The sequence below is a fragment of the Channa argus genome, chromosome 19 (genome assembly GCF_033026475.1).
Source record: "Channa argus isolate prfri chromosome 19, Channa argus male v1.0, whole genome shotgun sequence".
NCBI lineage: Eukaryota > Metazoa > Chordata > Actinopteri > Anabantiformes > Channidae > Channa > Channa argus.
The window spans coordinates 6021638-6043377 of NC_090215.1; the positions used below are offsets into that span (position 1 = coordinate 6021638).

A 21740-nucleotide genomic window follows, 5' to 3' on the forward strand; every position below is an offset into this window, starting at 1 on the left:
GACTTTTAATTTGAAAGGGGAACGCGTTTACCCTGAAAGCGCTCTGGGACCAATGTTGCAGTGTAAGTCAGTTAAATCCTGTATGCGCGCGGGACTGAGGTGCAACAGTTCTCAGCATCAGTAGCGTCAATGTGTGCGTGCGTGTATGTGGAAGAGAAGTTGGTGAGGGAGTTGCCAGCTATGGCCGTCGTTCTTCAAAGTAGCAGGCGGAACTCCGGGGCAAGTCCGAGACAACGAGGTGTACATTTCTCCTGAGCCGCACGCAACCATTAGAGCAGCGGGGGACAGTAATGGACAACGCGGATAGTAGCCATGACGCGCCCGCAGAGGGCGACGGGTCGTGCCGCCGCGAGGAGCAGAGCAGTCCGGGCCGGTCCGAGGAGCTCGTGTGTGTCACCTGTCAACCGGAGAGATACCGGGCTGCTAAACTCAGCCTGGCGGCTTACCTGCTCTGCTGGGCTCTGCTCAAATGGTACCAGGTGAGATTATGTCTCCTAAATATTAAGTGGTCTTGAGACGAGAATATTTCAAAACAAACACAGGTTTTAGGTCAAAGTAACATTAAATACTAAAAAAGTCCCTACGACTTTTGTAAATCTCTGTCAGATTTATGGAGTAAGTCAAAAAATGAGCCAGAATCTTTGAGTAAAGTGCTGTCTTCTACCAACAATATGTGAAGTTTAACGTAAGCTGCTACAAAGGGGAAAAAAAGCACATTTCAACGAATTTGTTTGGGTAAAATCTGCTTCACTTTCTAAACACAATTAATATAAAAAAGCGTGTCACTTAAAGACAAAATATAATAGACAAAAGACAAAAGTTTTAACCAGACTGATTAAATCTATGATTGCACACATCAAAAGTTATATGCTAAATTAACTTTTAATGTTTTGGGCTTGGCTAAGTCATTTCATCTAAAGACCAACGTTTAGAAGTATAAATATGAAACAAATACTTTTACACCTTCCTTGCAAAAGTATACATGATGTGTTTGTTGTGTTTGAGTACTGTCCATGATAGGCTGAAGTACATTTTGTGGGTGTTATCCAGCCAGCAGTCCACCTTCAATCTGTGCTCTTCTAAAGTCTGTAGTACTGATACTAAGAGATACAAGTAACCTCAGTGTTGTAGTTTAGATCATTTACAATATATGCATAACCTGTTTCCAGTGCAGCTATGAAAATATTTTATAAATCACCGAGTCATTACAATTTTGTTTTATGCTTCAGCCAAATCACAACTTGGTCCATGGCATCAGGGGCCAAATTCACAAATGCAGAATTCCCAAACTCTTGGTACACCCTCACAGAGCTCCTAACTTAGTCTGAAAGTTCTACCAAGGCATCCTAGCCTAGGAGTAATTTAGGAAACTTTTCAGAGCAAATCTGAGTAAGAAAGGAAAAAAAAATGTATCTCAGTGAGAGCATGTGGTTGACCTCATGGCTACGTAGGTATGATGTAGTGTAAGTGGGTGTGGCTGAGAACATGACTAAGGTTCCTGTAGCAATTAATCACCCTTGACAGTGTTCCTTTTTAATTAATATAAAAAGGAAGCCTTTACCTTTGCAAAATATGGGATATTGGGATTACTAAAGCAAAATAGCATTCAATTGACAGTAAAAACAATAGGACTAATAAAACACGGTCTAATTATTTCTATAATGTTATGTTAAGTAGAATTTATTATACAGTAATAAGGCTTATTTTAAAAACAGCTTCATGTTTGAAAGCTTAGACCAATGCGTGATGCAGCATATTCACAGGCTAACAGTTATTATCTTTACATATGTTTAGCCTGTTTATCTGGCTCAGTGTTTGTTGCAATGTAGCAGATGTGCATCCTATCAGTTACACCTAAAACAACGGTGAGGCCGCTATGCAAGGAGCAAACACCCAATCGATATAAATGAACTGTGTCACAGTACGAGATTATGAAAGCACTGGATTATACTGTGTGTTCACTCAGCTGATTGAGGTTGTGACAGAAACATATCATTAGTGCACTATTGCAGTTTTGTAGTTTAGGAATTTTAATGTTGTGATCATTTTCATTTCTGGCAAAATGACATTACTGCAATTGGTGGGAGATGTGAGCACATCTCTAATGAGCTCAACCACATCATACCATCATCTCTGCATGATCTATGTATACGATGTGTAGCGTAACTATTTGTCATTCAGCATTTGGAGAATTTTTCTATGACATTTTTGCCTTTTACTTTCCTACTAGCAGGGTGTCTGAAAAGAACATATAACACAAAATACAAAGTTCTGGGCTTGTATTTAGTAAGCGTCTCTGAACAGGAAATCACTCTCAAAAATTCTAAGAATAATGCAATTTTGCCCCTACTTTTCGAAGTAGAAGTAAGCATGTATTAGCATTCATAACTTAGGAAATTGCTTCAGCCTCCACCATAATGTAGGAGAGCTCCAGAGATCTCCTAACTGGTTAGGAGTAGCTAGGAGATGGTGTATAGACAGCAAAAGTCTGCAGATGCTGTGGGAGGAGAGATGTTTCTAACAATTAATAACAAAGAGCTTATTAAAAGATATTATTTGCACTTGTGAAAAAGAAGAATTCACACCATGTGTGAATAGAAAGTTGTAGATTGGACTGGTGAGAAGGTTTTCACAGTTGAATCATACAGTGGAATGCAGTAACTTTCCAATACCCTACTGCAAAAATACAATTGGTATATATCATATCCTAAACCTTATCCTCTCTTACCTATGTTTTGCATATAAGCATAATCCTTTTACATGAAAAGTGTCTTATTTCAGCATTACAGTTTCAGACTTTCTAAAACTAAAAACTCTACTCAGAAATACTATCACGTCCCTCCAATCTATACTTTGTACGTAGCTGTCCTTTCTAGAAGTAGTTCTACTTCACAGTGAAAGTAATAGTACCAGGGTTTATGAGCAATGTTTAGGTCCTACTCTGTTTTCTAGGAGTGACTTTGAGACGCATAATAAATACAGTCCCTGGAAAGATAACATCATCAACTTCGTTTACCCAGCATGTGGGCTGGCACTAGAACAAAAGATGTAACTGTTATGGTTAAGTGCTGATAACAGATCTGCAGTATCCAGCTAAGTGTTTTTTTTTTCCAAGCAAAGATTTTTAGGGTTGACTACACTCACTGGCCACTTTTTTAGGTACACCTTTACAATCCTATTCAATCCAATCCAGCTGCTCTGCCATGAATTCTACTTTTACAATGTTATAATTTTTCAGTTTTTAAGGTGAAACTGTCAGAAAGGTGATACTTCCACTCTCTGTTTATTATCAAAGTCATAGTGGGTAGAGGAGTCTTACTGAAGTGCATTATATTAAGAGATGGTTCTAATGTTTTGGCCACCCTATTTAAAATGGATGAGTGGGTCAAAACTTTAGAACTACCTCTTCTCATCTCATGGTACTTTCATTGCCATAGTGTACAACAGTAGCATCAAGTTTGTGTTTCAAAAATCATTAATGATCTATAAACACTAAATTAATAGGGATCCCTTTAGATTAGAGTTATGAAAAGATGAGCTTCTAAAATCTTTTTGGACATGTTTGTAATATTGGACTACAGGCACAGAGCAGTGTGGAACAGCTGTTTTGTCTAATCAGTGTAGAAACCTGTTTACAGCAGGCGAGCCACATCATGACAAACCAGTTTTAGAAGGCAGAGTAGACTAAAAATGTGACTTCATTATAGAGTACATTTGTGTGTTGAACTCTGTACAGTTTTTGCATAGCATGAGTTGTCATGGATACAAAGCTCATATAAAACACAAAATATTTGATCGAATTAGTATTTATCCTTAAAATGCACTTAAAGTAACAACAAATAAAACTCTATCTAATGTCATTCAGAAACTTTCCTGAAGTAGGATCCACCAAAGTTCCGGAAGCTAATTTTTAATGTTTTTTACACAAGATAATATGATAATAATGATTATTTGGGATTTCTGTAGTTCAGTAATACTGAGACCTATAGTGTTTATTGACCTGGTACTGCTGTGACTTAACTGTTATGTTTCTTTCTCAGAAAGTGAATTATTTTTATGGCTATTTTTTCTTTTTCTGATTTATTTATTGAAATGATTTATTTCATTTTTATTTTAAGGGTAAACCCCTGTTGAGATGCATTATCTTGTTTTCATATTTCCTCATAAAATTACTTGAATATATTAAGCTCATGCCTTCAGTGCCAACGCAAAAGGCAAAGACAGGGAAACCAGTTTAAAATAAGTATATAATAAGGAAATGTATAATAAGGAAGGATGTTCCCTCAAATGAATCACCATTGTTAACTTGTTACTCCTTTCATTACAGAGGTGCAGTATGTGGCTCAAATCCAGCCAGACTGATCTGTCTCCTATACACACTGTTGGATTCCAAGGTTCATTTCATGGACATGTGCAGACATGTAGCCTGTACACTTGTCTTCACTGATATTTCAGATATGGTTTTGGAAAAGCCTTCCGTCACAGTTACGGCAGTGTGCTTGTTTGGTTTAGCTGACAGCTAACAGATGTTTAGTGTTAAGAGTTCAGAGGGTACTGCAGTGTGTCTGTTTGCAATGATGGAGAGCTTAATGTGAAATGTAACGTTTAGGTACATTTTACATTTTACTTTACGGCCTCATTGGAGTGTTGTATTTTGGATGGATACTTTTTATTCATTGCTTAGTTTAAAGAAGGACTGGTGGTAAATGACCCACTGAAGATTTTAACCTGAAATCTGAACAGCAAACAAAACAAACAAATCATGGAGGTTGTAAATGAGTTTAATAAAAAGTAGCCTGGTGGACAATTAGAAAATTAGACCTGATGTTGATGCTAGATAAAAAGAATACCTGTCAATCCAGGCAATAGTTTAAGACAGTTAGTGTGGAAAAAAGTGGTGAACCATCAAAAAGCCCTGGCACTATCATGGCAAAACAATAGTCCCCATTTAGAATAATAGTAAAGAGCTCCAATGAAAGCGGAATGGCAGGGAAGACTCTTAAAGCTACAATATGCAAGTAGCATAAGACTCCAACTCCATTGTTGATATTACATTGCTACTGCTTTATGTAGTCCAAATTCAGCTTTTTGCTAAAAAAAATCCTTTGGATGACTTAATCTGAAGGAGCTTTTCTGGATCTTTGGAGAGATTGTAGATTTGATGTCAGATCATATCATCTGAACTGGAAATCTCTTCCAGATGGTGTCATTTAGAGGAGTTTAACAGCTAGAAGTAAAGTAAGGCAGAGGAAAGGTTAATACCATTCATATACATGTCGTCCTCTAAGAAGAATCCTAGGGTCCCAGTTGAGAATCGGTGAAGTCGGATTGTAAGTGAGTTCATTCTTGACTCTTCCTCAAAAGTCAGGTCAGTTTACCAGCAACCAACATTCGAACATTGAACAGAGCTTGTTGTCATCACAGGAGCATGAAAACACACAGTCTGGAGGAAATCTGGTACAGATTCACAATCGCATTCAGAACACAAACATTTTTAATGAGGAAACTCCTGTATCTTATAAGTAAGGATAAAAGAGAAGTGAGAGAGGGAGGTGTAGCTGGTCCCCCACCTAGGTGGGGATCACATAATGCATCTAAGTAGGCATCCGTTACACAGCTGGAGGGACTACACAATTTGTTAATATCTCTGCTGGGATACTCAAAAGCCTGTATCCCTCACGAGAAGAAGACTGGATTATCCCAGACAAGAGACAGAGTGAAAACCTGACCATGTCTATGTGCACCAAAACCTCTTTCAGTGTCTACTGGGAAGAGGTCATAGGTCCGGAACTATGAGTCAGTGGACAGCTGGAGAAAGACCAAGAAGGACATTCACATCTGATAGCAGAGGCCATCTATGAACAGAGACACAACATAAACAAGCTCTTATCTGTTACTGTAGTTCTACACTGAGTTCACTTGATAACAGCTTGGTCTTCAGAATGACAATTGATAGGACTCCAGTTTCCAAAGAAAACAATGGAATGTGGTTAAAAGTTTTGCAAGTGAGCTAAGATGAATCTGGAGTTAAGATTGTCCATGAAACCACGTGTCCCATTCTAGTGCTGCTTTATCTGGACTGAATTCAGACAGGGGTTTTCCTTCTTGCCTTATTAAAGGTTCAGTTCATCCATTAATACAAGTAACATTGTAACAAATCTTGTAAATTGCTTTGTCATTTGTGTAGACTGACCTAAATATGGGCTTTATTTAATCTCAGTGAGCTAAACCTGCTCTGCCTCCCTCTGCTGTTCTTTTGTGGGGAACTTGTGGCTCAGGAGGTAGCGCAGGTTGTCCACTAATTGCAGGGTTGATGATTTGAGCTCCTGCACACACGTCAAAGTGTATTCGGGTAAGACACGAACCCCGGTTGCTCCCATTGCTGACGTCTTTCCCATTGTTTTTGGATATTTAAATGGTTCAGTCTTTGGCTTTGCTACTTTTCCTGTATTTACAATGTTTCCAACGGTATTGGCTTGGCTTAACACAGTAAGGACCACCTTGCTACATACAGACATGGCCTAAAACTGTTGCAGTTGAGCAGTTCTTTCCCTGTGACCACCCTCAATTTAATAGGTTTTTAATTCATTTTATCTTTTCACGTGGTTCCAAGTATTTGTTTTATGTGGAGGCCTGTCTTCTCTGAGCATAACGGCATTATAGACACACCATATGTTGCTGCATCTTTATGAAGTTCAGTAGTTTATATGCAGCTTGCAAGATCACTAATGAACCTTTTTATGAGGCTACACTGCTTCTTCAAGTGCTGTTGAAAGCTTTAGGTTTGTGCCTCGCTCCTTATATTAAAACAGCAGCTGCGGTCATTTTGGTTTCGTTGCACGTTGAAGGGTAGTTTTTAGTGACAGATGTAAACAACCAGCATGCAACCTTGTCCTTCAAATCATAATTTGACAAAAGGTTATGAGGAACAAACGGAGGAGATGTGGTGTATGCTGCAGAAATGGTTTGAGAGATTTTATGGAAGTTTCAGTACTTTTTATTTGATTTGAAAGTAGGTCACCAATGGACTTCGCTGTAACTATTCTTGACAACAGCATTTCATATTCAAAACATAAGTATATTATTTCTTAAAAGATTCATCCTATAAATGTCTTTGAAACACGATGCACTCACTGCCTTGTTGCTTTTGTGTTTCCCTCCTCAGAAACTCAGGTGCCGCTCAGCTCCTCCACAGGTAAGAAGACAAATTTAAAAAAGAAATCTTCTTTTTAACTTTTTACAGCCTACATACTGGAATGCAGCTTAATGTGGCCTCACACACCTGTTATTATTTGTGCTTTTGAGCTGTCTTTGTTGTTGGCTTCTTGGAACAACTAGCCCCACTGCTGGCCATCAGGTTTAACCAGACATGTTTATAGTCATTATATTCATGAATGAACTTTCAGTAGTCAGTTAAACATGTGATAATCCAGTTCCTGTCATCTGTTCTGGCTTAAGGCAGAGGTGCTGTCTAAAAAGAATAATGACATGCTCAAGCTTGTTTGGCTTTGGTGGAAATCTGCAGCCATCTGTGTGTTTTCACATTACATCCTCTGTATGTTACTATTTATTATGAAAGCTGTAGAACCACTCTACCTTGTGGTTTTCACTACAGTGTTACAAGCCTCTGTGCAGTGGTTTTGTGTAAGAGAAGACTTCAGATGTATGCATCAAAACTGTATTTCGAGTAGTGTGTTTACATGCATTTATTTATGTAACCAGGTTACAGCAAGTCCCATAAGCATGAAACCTAATTCCATTGGTTCCAAAATAAGGGTGGAGTTAGAAGAATCCGTATAAGGGTTGCTAAAGTGCACATAAACACATTCGTTGTCTCGCTGGCACATGAAGCCACACATATCCATTAATGGAGAACGTTATGCTTTTAAATGAAATCAAGTTTATTTTTATTGCAGTAAAGGGATTCACAGTCTGTACACCAGTCACACCCTCTGTCCTTAGATGCTAGAATCCAATCCAAAGAATATTGAACAGGGATGAAATCTCAGGGAGAGACAGAGTGAAGGGATCCCTTTTCTGGGACAGACACACATGCAAGAGATGTGTTTATAGACCCAAGCAATTATTGTATATCTGCAGTTATTGACACTGAAAATGACAACACAATAGATTATTAAAGTATATGGTTATAGATAAGATGGTGGAGGGTAACCTGGAATTTGACTGCAAGCAGTCTTTGTGCAGAATGACAAATTTCACACATCGGTGGGAGATGCCGAAACCAACCATTGCACAGTGGAAGAGGATTGAGCTTGCCTTTGAGATTTTACTGGATGCCTCGCTTACATTTTAGTACTGTCTACTGCTACTTACCATTTTACTAACTTTGTTACTATCATGTTAAATGAAATTGAAACATTGAAAGCACAGCAACTTTCAATGTTGATGAATGACAGGATGAATATAGGATACTTTATCTGCAATTAAAACACAATACTGTCAGATGACATGTAGTATGATAACTCTTTATAGTGTTAGTGTTGTTCTAAATGACTTAAGTCCACTGACCTGATCAAATCCTTGCTTAGAGTATAATTATGGCATAAAATAGTAATTGATATTTTTTCTTAAGCTATCTTTTGTATCAATTCTTCATTGGGTATGATAAAATGCCTTAAAGACTCTGAACGTGGTCAGGGTGTGTCAATTTCCCACAGTTATTTTTCTTTTTTTTAAAACTGAAAAGCAATGGCTGTAGTTAAAAATAGTTTGGTCAGGAAACCCTCAAACCTAGCAACTGTGCAACTGATCCAGAGGTCTGCACAAATGGGGCATTTTCTTCTGGTAACTGTATGTCTTCTTTTCAATGGCAGTCACTCACATTGCTGTATTCAGTGTATTTGTGTTCAAGGCTCAAAGAACTTTGAGCATTTAAAAGAGCCACGACAAATCTAAAGTGCTTACTGCCACCCCCTTTTGTGGGTCATTTTAATATGCCAACATGAGGGAGCATAGCATGGGTTTCTGTTTGTGTGTTTGTGTGTATATAGGACCTGTTGTGGGACTTAATGACAATGCATAGCACAGTACTTTATCTGTGTACTTTTTATTTCTTTATCAGGTAATGGTAATTCTTAACTAAAAAACCTAAACTAGACAAGGCAAGCATAATGGGGTCCAAGCACCCTGATTCAGTTTGTATTTAGAGCTTCACAGAACTAAGCCAACTGGGAAAAGCATTGACTAACGAGCCTTAACAGGTGAGCTCTTTTTCTCAGTCATCTGCAAAACCTTTTATTATGCTTCAGTGTTGTATCCTGCACCATTTGGTATTGTTTGCAAAGCAAACATGATTTTGACTTCATATGTCCTCATTCTGTATTCACAGAACATGACAAAAAGTGATCTTGACACAGAGCAAACTGTCTGCTCTGAAACATTTTGCTGTACTGTGTAAAATGTATTGGAAATTTGGATTTTGTTGTCTAATTAGGTATTGATGACTCTTGACACACTCTGTATTTTGTAAAGGGTAAAAAAGTATTCTTATTACAGTCCACACATAACATCCTTTCATGCATGTCACACAGGCTCAGTGTGCATAAAAGGTTTTGCAACATGTATGTCGTTTTTAAGCATTTTTTTTCACATTTGGAGTAAGGGCAACTACATGGATGGAAGTAGGATTAACTCGTAGTTTGTTAGAAAACTATAAAATGAAACATATAAACATACTATAGTGACTGAACAGAACAACCCTGTGCTGACAGTAGTGACTGGACACCCTCACTATTATTTGGACTCTAAACCAACTAAAGTTACCACAGAGCTCTAAAATTCAACTGACAGCTAATCCAGTTGAGTTGCTGTCATCAGAAACAGCTATCGCCTCAGATAAAAATTCACAGGAAAGGATATCTAATTTTTTTAAAAACATAACAGGGCCTTTACTTTTCACCATCTTGCCTTTCTTTTGCCTTTTTCTTCTTTCTTTCTGACAAATGTACTGTCAGAATATGGGCAGACAAATGAGGTAGTCTGTGACCCCTCTTCCACACTGGCCCGATACGTTTGTAGAAGTGTGAGAACTCTTTCACACACACACACACACACACACACACACACACACACACACACACACACACACACACACACAGAGTCATCATTAAATCAGTGTCTGAAGGAAAGGAGTTGCATACCTCGCAGGGTTAGGGCTGGGGTGAGGTTGGTGGGGTGACGAAGTGGCAGGCTGGCGTCCATGTTTAACACAGTTGCAAAGTTGACACAAGAGATACTCAGGAATTTGTCTCATTTCACATCCAGCCAAGCTGTGGGGGATGAGTGGCGAGAAACTGCTCTGCTGCCCCATTTCCCATGCTCCGGTACAGTATCCAAACCCCTAGTAATGGCTTTAGTTTTCTCATTTAAGTTGATGCTTCCTCATCTCTTTATTTTTGTTGACCTGTGACATTCTAAATATTAGAGAACTGGTTGCCTTGTTGCTTTACTTAATGCTTTTTGTGTACTATGAACTAAACAAGTAACAACTGATAAATATTGATTCAGAAAATTAGTTTAATCATAAAGGCAGCATCCACATGATACAGCAATATCAACTATTTATAACTCAGCAGGAACACTAAGGAACACTTTTGATTATCAACTTGCATTATAAATATGAAAATGATCAATAATGGATCTTCAACATATCACTTACATCATCGTTTTCAAACATGTGGTAAGTGTGTTTTTAATTGCAGGAGGGCATTAGACAGATGGGTTATAACAATTTGAGTGATTTTATATTTTATGATAATCCCCTCAGTCTACGCTTTGATGTTCCACTCAAGATATCAGACACATTTATCCAAAGGAACTGACAAAAGGACACTTTGACAAGTTTGAACCCCGCCCTTTGGTTTATGACACCTTACCACTTACCACTAACTATACATTAAATATATATCGCCATTCCTATAGCAATGCCCCAGTTTGATTAACTTACTGGAGTAGTATACGCTTTATTTAAAAATTGTTCTGCTTTGCCATCATGAAAGACGGATTACCTCTTTTCTACATGACAGACCCTGAAAGACACTTCACAGAAATATCAACACATGCCTGAGTGCCATGATAGAAATGGGCTTTGCACCCTGCAGCAGCTGCAAGTTACAGGAATGGTTCTTGCCCATATGATAGAAACAGGCCAGGACATCACCAGCAGCAATTTGTGACGTAAACTGTTTTTTTCAGTGTGATGTAACATGCCTTGTGAGTTGCACTGTCAGAGCGTGGCATTGGTCCGTTTACTTGTAAACATTGAGCACAAAGCATCAATATCCTATGCAAGAAAATAAACATAAACTATCCCACATTATTTTTAGTCAGTTTCAGACAGCCTTAAAATGATATAGTAGACAATATCGTGCATTGCTGTAATAACATTTCAGGAAACACTGGCTAAATGAAAGACACAACTTTTTCAAAACATTTTGATGGTATTCCATCTCAGTTGGTAAGGCAGTCATCCAACGACCACAGGGTCAGTGGTTCGAACCCCGGTCCCGGCTATATGTCGAAGTGTCTCTGGGCAAGACACTGAACCCCTAACAGCCCATTCCCCTCCCCAGCTGTACAGTGCCGGTCCCAAGCCCGGTAGAAATTGTGGAGGGTTGTGTCAGGTAGGGTATCTGTGCCAAATCAACATGTGGACAATGATCGGCTGTGGCGACCCTGAACTCACAGGATAAGCTGAAAGGACAAAAAGAAAAACATCAGTAGGAGTTGAACATTTAATTTTATATCAATTCTATCATTTTTATATACTTTACTTGCTATTACATTGTATTACTAATACAATTACTACTGTTCATGCTAAATGGGAGCACACACAATGTTCCTGTATACTTTTTTTTAAAATTGTGTTGTTTTGCTCATCAGTGAAATTATCAAGAAATCCCAGTATCCATTTACAGCTGTACAAGCACAGGCCCTAACAGAGCCACCTGCAGGGCTTTCCTCAACTGTCTTTGCCTCACTGTTGCATCTGTTCAGTTTTTCTTCACACTGCTGGCTTATGTGCACTTTGTTGTGTTGAAACATATATGCAAGTGACCAATCCTGCTGATTTATGAATCAGGTCATATGCTGTACAGTCCTTTAGGGCATGGACCAATAATATACATAGCCTGTGGTTTGGTTTAAAGTTCTTGTGGGCTAAGAGGGCTAAGAGCAACAGACAGGGAAAGTGAAGAAAATAGAAAATACAGAGAGATCCATTACTTTATTGTTTTGTTTAATGCGATATAGTACAATGGCTCTGCCATAAATTCTACTTTTACAATACTATGTTATTTCAGTTTTAAGGTTTCACTGTATTGGATTGCATTAAATTGTACCAACTATGACCAACCACTATGACCAACTGGGTCATAGTGTAATGTCTGATCGGTGTTTGAAAAACTAATAAAAGTAAAATCTTTAGTAAATGGTGTGTACTTATATAACGCTTTTCTACCTATTGGAACTCAAAGTGCTTTACACAGCTTCTTATTAAACGATTCGCACTCACAATCACACACACAGATGGGGGGAGCTGCTATGCTGCTGGCCAACGCTCACCGGGAACCGTGAATCGAATCAACAACTGGGAGATTGGTGGCCACTGCTCCACCTTCCTGCACAACAGTCTCCCCAAAACCAGTACAAATGTTTTGGAATCACTAAGAGCCATAATTCACTCAAATACATCACAGTAAAATTGAAAAAGGATTGGAACCAGATTGGTTAAATTTTGGGCCACACAAAATCGATTTGCTTAACTCAGAATCATAGCACTTAAAACATACGACAATTTAAGAAAATTACACTGAATGACCAGAACATTTTGTGCAGTACAGCAACCCAACATCTGCAGACTAATATCATATAGTTCCTACAAGATTTCGCAATATGACAATCCCAACAATTAATTCAACCACTCCCCTGTGAATTCTGCACGACTTTGGAATTAAAACATCATAAACAACATGCATCACAACTTTTTTAGAAAAGCTGTTTTTAGAAAATCAGGCATTTTGGCAACAATCACAAAGTCCACAAAATCCTGAAGGGACTGATTATACCACAGAGGCCTGTTTGACCTAGTGTCAACCACAAAAAAAATCACACAACCAGTTTTGGATTTCATTACAGTGTACAGGGGCTTAAGTTCATTGATCAGTGTGAAGCCAGATGCAGAGGGCACCTGACTGTATGTTCTCATGTTTGTATACTTATCCCGCATGTCCATGACATCACTTGTTTTAGGAGTGAACGCCAGGGTTCTAGAGTAGGACTGTGTTACTTTGATCCACCTCTAACTCAAATTCTTCCAGCAAAGAACGAGCCAAAAAAAATCATTCCTAACAAAGGAGAATAAAATGAGGGAGCATAATGACTTACTGACTGCTTACTTACTGCTTTTCTTTTTCTGGACTTGTGGTTTCTCTGCCTGGTTGGTTTCTCTAGCCCTCCAGGTCCAGCACAACAACTGTGTTGTGTGTGTGTCTGTTAGCAGCAGACAAAAGATGACGGCATAACTGACACGACTTATTTGAGGAGGTTCCTTTCCAGTGAATCTGACTCAGAGTAGATTGTTACTGTTTTGAAAGAATGCAGAGTTACACATTCTTTAATGAGCTTTGCTTCAGTGGCTCTCAGCTTCAGCGGAGCTTCTCATCTCACTGTCCAGTTGCTTTTGACAATGTCCAGCCGGTAGTCACTGTCAGCTCTCATTAGGACTCAGACAACACAGTCTGACCACTTCAGAGAGCACATAAGTGTTTGCAATGCAATCATTGACTATGGTTAACTTCACTTTTTTTTTCGTCCTTTCCGTTTATCCCGTGAGTTCAGGGTCGCCACAGCAGATCATTGTCTGCATGTTGATTTGGCACAGTTTTTACGCCGGATGACCTTCCTGATGGAACCCTCCCCAATTTCTACCGGGCTTGAACCGACACTGCACAGCTGGGGATGGGACTGGGCTGTTGGTGGTTCAGTGTCTTGCCCAGAGACACTTTGATATATAGCCGGGACCGGGGACTGAACCACTGACATGTGGCCTATGGACGACTGCCTTACCAACTGAGCTACAGCCACCTTTCACCTTTTTATATTCCTGAAGTTTGAAATTTATTAAGTGGATCAGAGTCTCTCTTATAAGAATCATGCAGTACGTTAAGTTATAGGACTTATAATTTTTTTGACACTTGTGATTTAGGAAACAAATGAACATTCTTGGCACATAATTCAGCACAAAAACACTGTAGACACAAGTCAAATGATTAATGCACTGTATATGCAAACTGTAAGAATAGAACATTTGACTCAGTTGCTTGCAGTGCTGTTAAGTCAAGCCTTAATTATCACACAGTTTTACCACTACTGTAGTATAGCTGTGTAGAATCTGTTTTCACCAGGACTTCACTCTTGAGTGCTGGGAAAATTCTAGAATATTTGTATTATGTTCTCTAAGATAATTGACGTTTGTTTCCTACTGCTGTTTTATTGATCGTATGTTTACCATTATTTAATTCCTTGTATTTAATTCTGTAATGTTGTAAATTTGGAACATTGGTAAGACTTTGGTCTTATCAAAGCTTGTGAACTGTAACCAACTGCAAATTTAGAAAAAGTTTATTGTTATCAAGCGAAACAAAACATCTCCCATTAGGGCCACAAATACTGTATTCTGTTTTCAATGATGCATTTATGTGCTCAACATAATGATCTTGTGTACCCTGGTTTCACTTTTAGCTTTACTTTTACACATCAGGCACAAATACAAATACAATCCAATATATTACCAAAATATGATCAGGGAGATTGGTTAAAGCAGCTTTAATTCTCTCGAACAAATGGAAAGTGTTGGAGAAAAACTTATCGAGCCTGTTGATAGCTACTTGTTTTCTATACTCTGAATATAAAAATAGCCGCTGTAAGTGTTGCTGTGGCTTTACTGTATGTTGTGTTAATATGAAAGTTCAGGAGGAAGAACTCTGATCTGTGTCAGGGATGATCAGGCTCTGGTCTGCCCCCAGTTAATAATGCAGCAATCTGTATAAACAGTGATGCAATAACACAGCCATTGTCTACACATGCCCAATACTGAAAAGCATATGAAGCATTAAAGTATATCCAAGGCCTCGAGGTCTTGTTTCACTGAGTCATCTGTAGTTGCTCATCTATACCGACAGAGATAGGATTCATATGGAAAAATCTTATTTCTCTCAGGTCTGAAACGGGAACCAAATACACATCATTGTGACAAATTTTGGCTAGTTGGGTCTGATTTTCTTAGACTGAAATGCTTGATAAACAGACTCAGATCTGTCTTGCGGGCCTAGATGAAGGGGTCTGGTTGTACATTCTTGGTCTCATCAAGTTGCCAAGCTTTGGACAGCTGATTTGCATGTCCCTCTTGTTCAATAACTCAATTCGACAAAACAAAGCCCAGTGTTAAGTAGCCACTTGCAGTGAACGGAAGGGGTTGAGAGAATGGGGCGGGGGTGGGGGGTGGTGGCCCTTTATGTGAGTTCTGATGCTCTTTGAGGTTCACAGAATTGGCCCGGGCCTCAGCAGCACTTGTTATGCTAATGAAGGAGTGGATGCATGATGATTTCCTCCTGTAACTGTTGGTTACCCAGGAAATATGGAGGATATACTGTCTGAATCTCACTAGTGTACTGTAAACTAGAGGTTGGTGCTGTTCTCGTTTTCTTTGGATTTAACTGATGGCACCATAAAGATGTGGTCATGTCTACTACCCACCTTGACATGAACCTAGTATTGCCTTTTTTTCCTTTTTAGTTTATTTTGTGTTGTACTGTGTCCAGGGACATTCCCAATACTGAGCTGGCCCTCCTGATCTACTTATCCAGTCTCTTCCTGTCTGCTGTAGAGTACCAACAGACCACACCATAAAAGATGGCTAAGGCCACCTTAGAGTCAAAGAAGGTTTTCAGTAGTGCTCCCTGCACTCCAAAAGACTTTAGTCTCCTTAGCAGAAAGAGTCTGCTCTGTCCTTTCCTATAAAGGACATCTGTGTTATCTGTCCAGTCCAGTGTATTATTTTAGTGAGCCCCCAGGAGTCCACTCTGTAAATGTCCTTTCCCTGGAGTGTGTATCTGCAAAAGTGTCATGTGTGATCAGACTGATGATGCCAGAGTGTTACACCCGTCTAGGGGGTAGGGGTGCAACATACAAGGATAAATAAGTCTGTTCCCTTCCTTGTCCCCAAACCAAAGTCCAGGATCCAAATGTTTGCAATTAAGTATGAAATATATTTTCTACAACTAAGAAAATGTCATACAAACATGAAGCACTGTAACTCAGGGTGAACCAAGCCCAAAACAACAAACAAAATAAGCTCTTTACCAAATAAAGTGCTAGCTAGCCTCTAGGAACAAACAAACAAACAAAGAGAGTCACTAACCCTATTTCCCTAATGTGAAAACAAGAAAAAAAAGTCGAAAGAACAAGAGAAAATAGTTGAAAGAAAATGGCAATTCACCCCTACAGCTTCTTCAATCTAGCCCATCAGACAATAACCCAAAAACACAGAACTAGACAACAAGAAAAACACTCTTTCAAAAACAGTCACACAAAAAACAACTCTAAAGGAACAACAAATATATCACATACAGCCAGGGCGGTAACACACAGTCATTATCGAACTTCTGCAGGTGACAGGTTTCTGAGCGGAACATGAAGTCTGCAGTGTAGATGGTAAAGAAGAACCAAACCAGAATCGTTCCCTCCACTAACACAACCTCAGAAAGAAAACACAAAGTGCTGAAAAAAATAAAACAATTTAGAGAAAGCGTTCAAACGTAGACTGGAGCTGCTGCAACAGGCTGCCACTTGGGCGCCACCATCTTGCAATGATCAAGCAGACGAAAAATCTATTTGGAATATTTGAAATGAAGAGCTTGTTATAACCTGTATCGCTCCTCTCATGGAGGTTCTGATCATTTTGGGCAGGATTGTCTGAAATGGGATCATTAGCAGATGACATTCACCTGGGACTTCCTGGCCATGAAAACTGACCCATATGGCGATTTGTTTTTTCCCTTCCTACAGGTGACATGAACCTAGTATTGCCTTTTTTTCCTTTGTAGTTTATTTTGTGTTGCTTTTAATTTCTACTTATTTTTGTAACCTTTGTGTGGGCTCCCCCCTATCGTTCTCAATTAGTCAGTATGTGCAGCAGAAGGGGAAGCTGACCTTGTCATGGGTTAAATCTCTTAAACTGACTCAGTTTTTTCAGAAGTGGTTGATGAAAAAGTCTTTTACTACTCACTGTATTAAGGAATGATTCTGTATGGCGAATGCTACCCCTAGATCAGTGCTGAAGTGACTGTGTTTACTTAGTAAGCACTTAGTAAGTGGGTAAACTGGGGTACTCTGAGAAACCAGCTTGCTGAGGTAATTGGGGAACGGTGTTTACGAGCACTAAAGAAAACTGGTTAATGGAAAATCTGTGTATACATGTAGCAGATGAGTAATTCGATTTCTCCTTCAATTAAGACTTATTTTGGAAGTCTGGCTTTGTGCCATTAACGATCTCTTCTTTCACACAGCATCATGTTCACATCTGCAGTGTTTTTTAATGCACATGGATGAGAAAGACAATTAGAAACGTGGTTCTGCAAATACATGGAAAAAAATCTTTGTGTTCCACCAGAAATCTACCTGGCAAAACCATCATACCCTAATCTCCTCGATTTGGAAACCAGCTTTCAGTTAAATCCCCATGACACTTGGGGGTTGAACTATGGCTCTCAAATTAAATTTACACCATAGGTTATCTGGTCTAAACACAAGTAGAGAAACTAAGCCCATGAAAAATGTACAGTACTTGATTCCTGGGCAAGTTCCTCTAAAAGAAATGGGCCTGCAGGGATTTCTTTCTGTGTAACAGAGATGTAGGTGATATATATAATGAGTTTAACCTCCTGTCTCATAAATGACTGCAACCAATGCTGCATGTTTTTGAGTTATAAGTTACAGTCTGATATGTTATATAAAACTGGATGATGCAACAAACCCTTAAAGCTCCCCTGGTGATGAGCTGTCTTAGTAATTGGGGTCATAGTTGGTATTGCAGGTCACATAAACATCACTGGTCTAAAAGATGTTTTTCCATTTAAGGACAACATTATTTTCACATTCAATGCAAAAGAAAAAGTTGTAAAAAGATGGCTCATATTTTCTGAGTATCAAAAACACTATGAATTTCCTGCTAATGTTCTCATTATGTCTGAGAGGGGGAGAAATGCATTCTTTTACAAGGTTTTAAAATGAATGAGGTGGCCGAAACATTAGAACCTTCAGTAGCACTCCAGTATGACTCCACCACCCACTTTTATCTCAATAATAAACACATAGTAGAATTACCACCTTTCTGACAGTTTTAACCTAAGAACCGAGAAAGTATAACCTTGTAAAAGTAGAATTCATGGCACAGCCACTGTATTGGATTGCATTAAATTGCACAGGTGCTCATAATGTTATGCTTGATCAGTTTATATTGCACGGGCGTGTGCACCCTCAGCCACTACGATTTTTGGACAGCTTGGGGGTTCAGTGTACAGGGACACTTTGTGATATGGCCTGGGGAGTCAGGCAACTTACCACCAACCCTGTGGTTGATGGGCCACTACTCTACCTATTGAGCTACTGCTGACTCCATCTAATAGAGGCCCGCATGTTTCTTCAAGATCTGGCTTCGTGCGTTAGCAGCTGCAAGAGTGGCGTTCACTTCCAATTCGTCTTTCTCTGCTCTGATCCTCGCTTCTTGGCACTCCTTTTCTGTCTTACGCTTAGCTTCTTCTGCCTTAAACTTAGCTTATTCTGCCTTAAGCTTCGCTTCTCGCAGCTCTAGAGTGTGTCTTTGCCTTGACGCTTGTGCCTTCTTTAATAGATTAGCTCTTTCTAGTTCAACCTCAAGTAACGCCTTTGAAGCTGCAGATGCTATGGAAGTCGTTCTGGACTTCCTAGATCTCCTTGAGGACGCTATAGGCACACTTTCCTTAGGAGCAACAGTCTCATCTACCTTACGTAGTTCCAAATGACGTTGACGTGCCTCTGTTAACCAGCATGCAACCTCTTCACCAAGAGATCTGATCGGTTTTCATTACTTCTTTTGAGCTTAAGCTCATGGAATGTTTCTTTGAGTGAGGTATTTATGCTACAAAACTCACCAAACTGTTGGTTGAACTCTGGGAACAGCTTGTTTTCCACCACCTTGTAGTAGTCCTCCTCCATGAAATAGTGCATCTTGGTCTTTTGAATTGTCAGCTGCTCCAACTTGGCCTTTCTTTGGTCTATCAGATTTTGCAAAGCATTCTCCCTGGCCTTGAGGCTTGGCTTTGCCTGACGGCTGGATCAACTTCTCCTTCCATCATTCGCTTAGTAGTGCTTACCCCATGTAGAGAACGTTTCTTACTAAGGTACAGGCAATCTTACTCGAAACTGACGAATCTGACGCTCCAGCAAAAACTTCACTCCAGAAACCGTTGTATGATAAACATTGTACATTTATTGTACTTGCTTCTCAACTTAGCCGATGGCGGGTCAATTTTACATACAGTAATCTTACTAGCACATTCGCAGACACCTTCATCAAACAAGTTTTTCAAAGTATGGCTGAACTCACTGAACTCGCAGAACTCGATAAGAAACTGTGTGCCTCAACAGCTACACACTGAACCTTTTTCTTCTACCTTCTTGCGGTCCACACCACCTTGTAGTCAGTTCCTGTGCTCCAGCTACCGTAACACATCTGCTTCCTTCAGAGCTGCACTGCCTATCGCTTGCCACAAACCCTTTGCACTGCATTGTTCCCTTGTCAACTGCACAACAAAGTTACTAAAAGGTAAACTATAAAGGCAACCATCAAAGACAAACTATCAAAGCTATATGATGTCACTATGACATCATCAGTACACAGAAACATGACACAACACACAATACAATACAGTCCACAATACATAATACATTCTACATAAAACTAAAGCTGAGGATCTTGGTTGGCTCATACAAGCCCTGATGCTGGTAACAGTATTTGGAATTGGGGTCCAGTACTTCCCTTGTGTACTCAATACTGATAATACTTCTCAAATGCCACACCTGAATAAGTGCCACAGGTAGTCAAAAGTGGAAAAATGTCTGTGGTTTAGAGCTGTTAAATTAATTGACCACCACAGAAGTAAATCTGAATGAAAGCTCTGCTCTATACAGTAAGTCTCCAGTTACAAACAAACAAATTTTAAACATATTTAATATTTTCAACTCACATTAGCAAAAACTGAGGGAGATCTACAGTAAATACAGCTTTATGTGAAGTTTGCTTTTTTGTTTGCTTTCTCTGTAATTTCTATAGTCTCTGTTGTCCCTAACTCTCCATCCAGGATGTCACCTCAAAACTGTGCTTTTTCTTTATTTTTTGCTCTTTTAAGGGAAAATAGCTCCTGGTCATCGCTATGTTTTTTTTGGCAGAAGAAAAAGCAAGATTTGTCAGAGACTAGAAATCTGTGACAGCTGGTGGAAAAAGTGTTTAACTGTGACCTGTCTAGACTTTTAAAGTCTCCAGATCCACACTACTATTTGAACCAGCACTGCCAGTCTCTTTCATTAGCCCAACTGTGCAGTGGGTTGATGAAAATTGTACTGTCCATACTAGAAGCAAAAACGTTTAGTTCTCATTGCTGAGTATCTAAATGTAAGTAGTTGTACTCAGTCTGGGAAAAGGTGTTATTGGGACATCCCTACAGTTTATTGTATTTTCTTAGAAATTGGGCTTTTCTTAATCATTTTTCACTAGTTATTTACTTCAATGTCCTACATTCCTTGGGCCACTTTTTATCTGTTACAGACTTACTTTATTATTTTGTCAGTTTACACAAAACCTCTACCTTTTTTTGCTTATCAATATTCCAGCAGAACAAACCTTTGTCGCCACATCTTTTTCTTTTCCCACAGGAAACAAAGCAACATCTGAAAGCAGGGCATTAATGAATGAACTTGTTGATTTGTTTCTGGTTGACAAGTTCCAGTGGAGGCTAAGATGTGGTGGCTGGCACAGAGCAGGCAAAGCTTTAAGCCTGTTTTGTCCTAATTGTGTGCCTGTGGAGTGCTCATACAGAAACTTAACAGAAGCACTTCTTACTCTTAAGTTCTACGAGACAAACAGCCAGATAACGCTAATGTTTATTATAAAGATTTTAAGAGATATTTTCTCATAGGACAAACACATTTTCTTTGATGTAATTAGGTGTGTTTTTAGCACACCTTATTTTTCAGGAGCAACTTGATCCAAATACTTGAGGGCCCGTTTAAAGTATCTTGACTCACCTGTCGAGAGACGGGGTGCATTCTGGACAGTCTATCTCAGGGCCAACACAGAGACAGACAACCATTCACACACAATAACACCTAATGGCAATTTAGAGGCCCTAATTCCTCTAGACCTGCTGCCTGGCAGCTCCAACCTCAGCATCCTTCTACCGATATATTCACAGTTTCTCCTCTGAACATGTCCATACCACCTCAATCTGGCCTCTCTGACTTTATCTCCAAAACATCTAACATGAGCTGTCCCTCTGATGTACTCATTCCTGATCCTGTCCATCCTCGACTCTTTTATCACACCTGACACTTTTCTCCACCTGTTCCAACCTGCCTGCACTCGCCTCTTCACCTCTTTTCCACACTCTCCATTGCTCTGAACCGTT

General features: G+C 39.3%; 1 protein-coding gene across 4 annotated transcripts in view; it reads left to right on the forward strand.

Annotated features, from left to right (window-relative positions):
* The window catches only part of arhgef4 (Rho guanine nucleotide exchange factor (GEF) 4), a 107530-nt gene continuing 85790 nt past the window's right edge, over window positions 1–21740 (forward strand). Inside the window, exons 1-2 of one of the 4 annotated variants that reach the window (XM_067485999.1) lie at window positions 1–479; window positions 7166–7195. In XM_067485999.1, coding sequence (XP_067342100.1) covers window positions 291–479; window positions 7166–7195 — 219 coding nt within the window. In that variant the 5' untranslated portion in view covers window positions 1–290. The remainder of the gene's footprint in view (window positions 480–7165; window positions 7196–21740) is intronic. The other 3 variants (XM_067485998.1, XM_067485996.1, XM_067485997.1) reach the window with 3 other exon arrangements.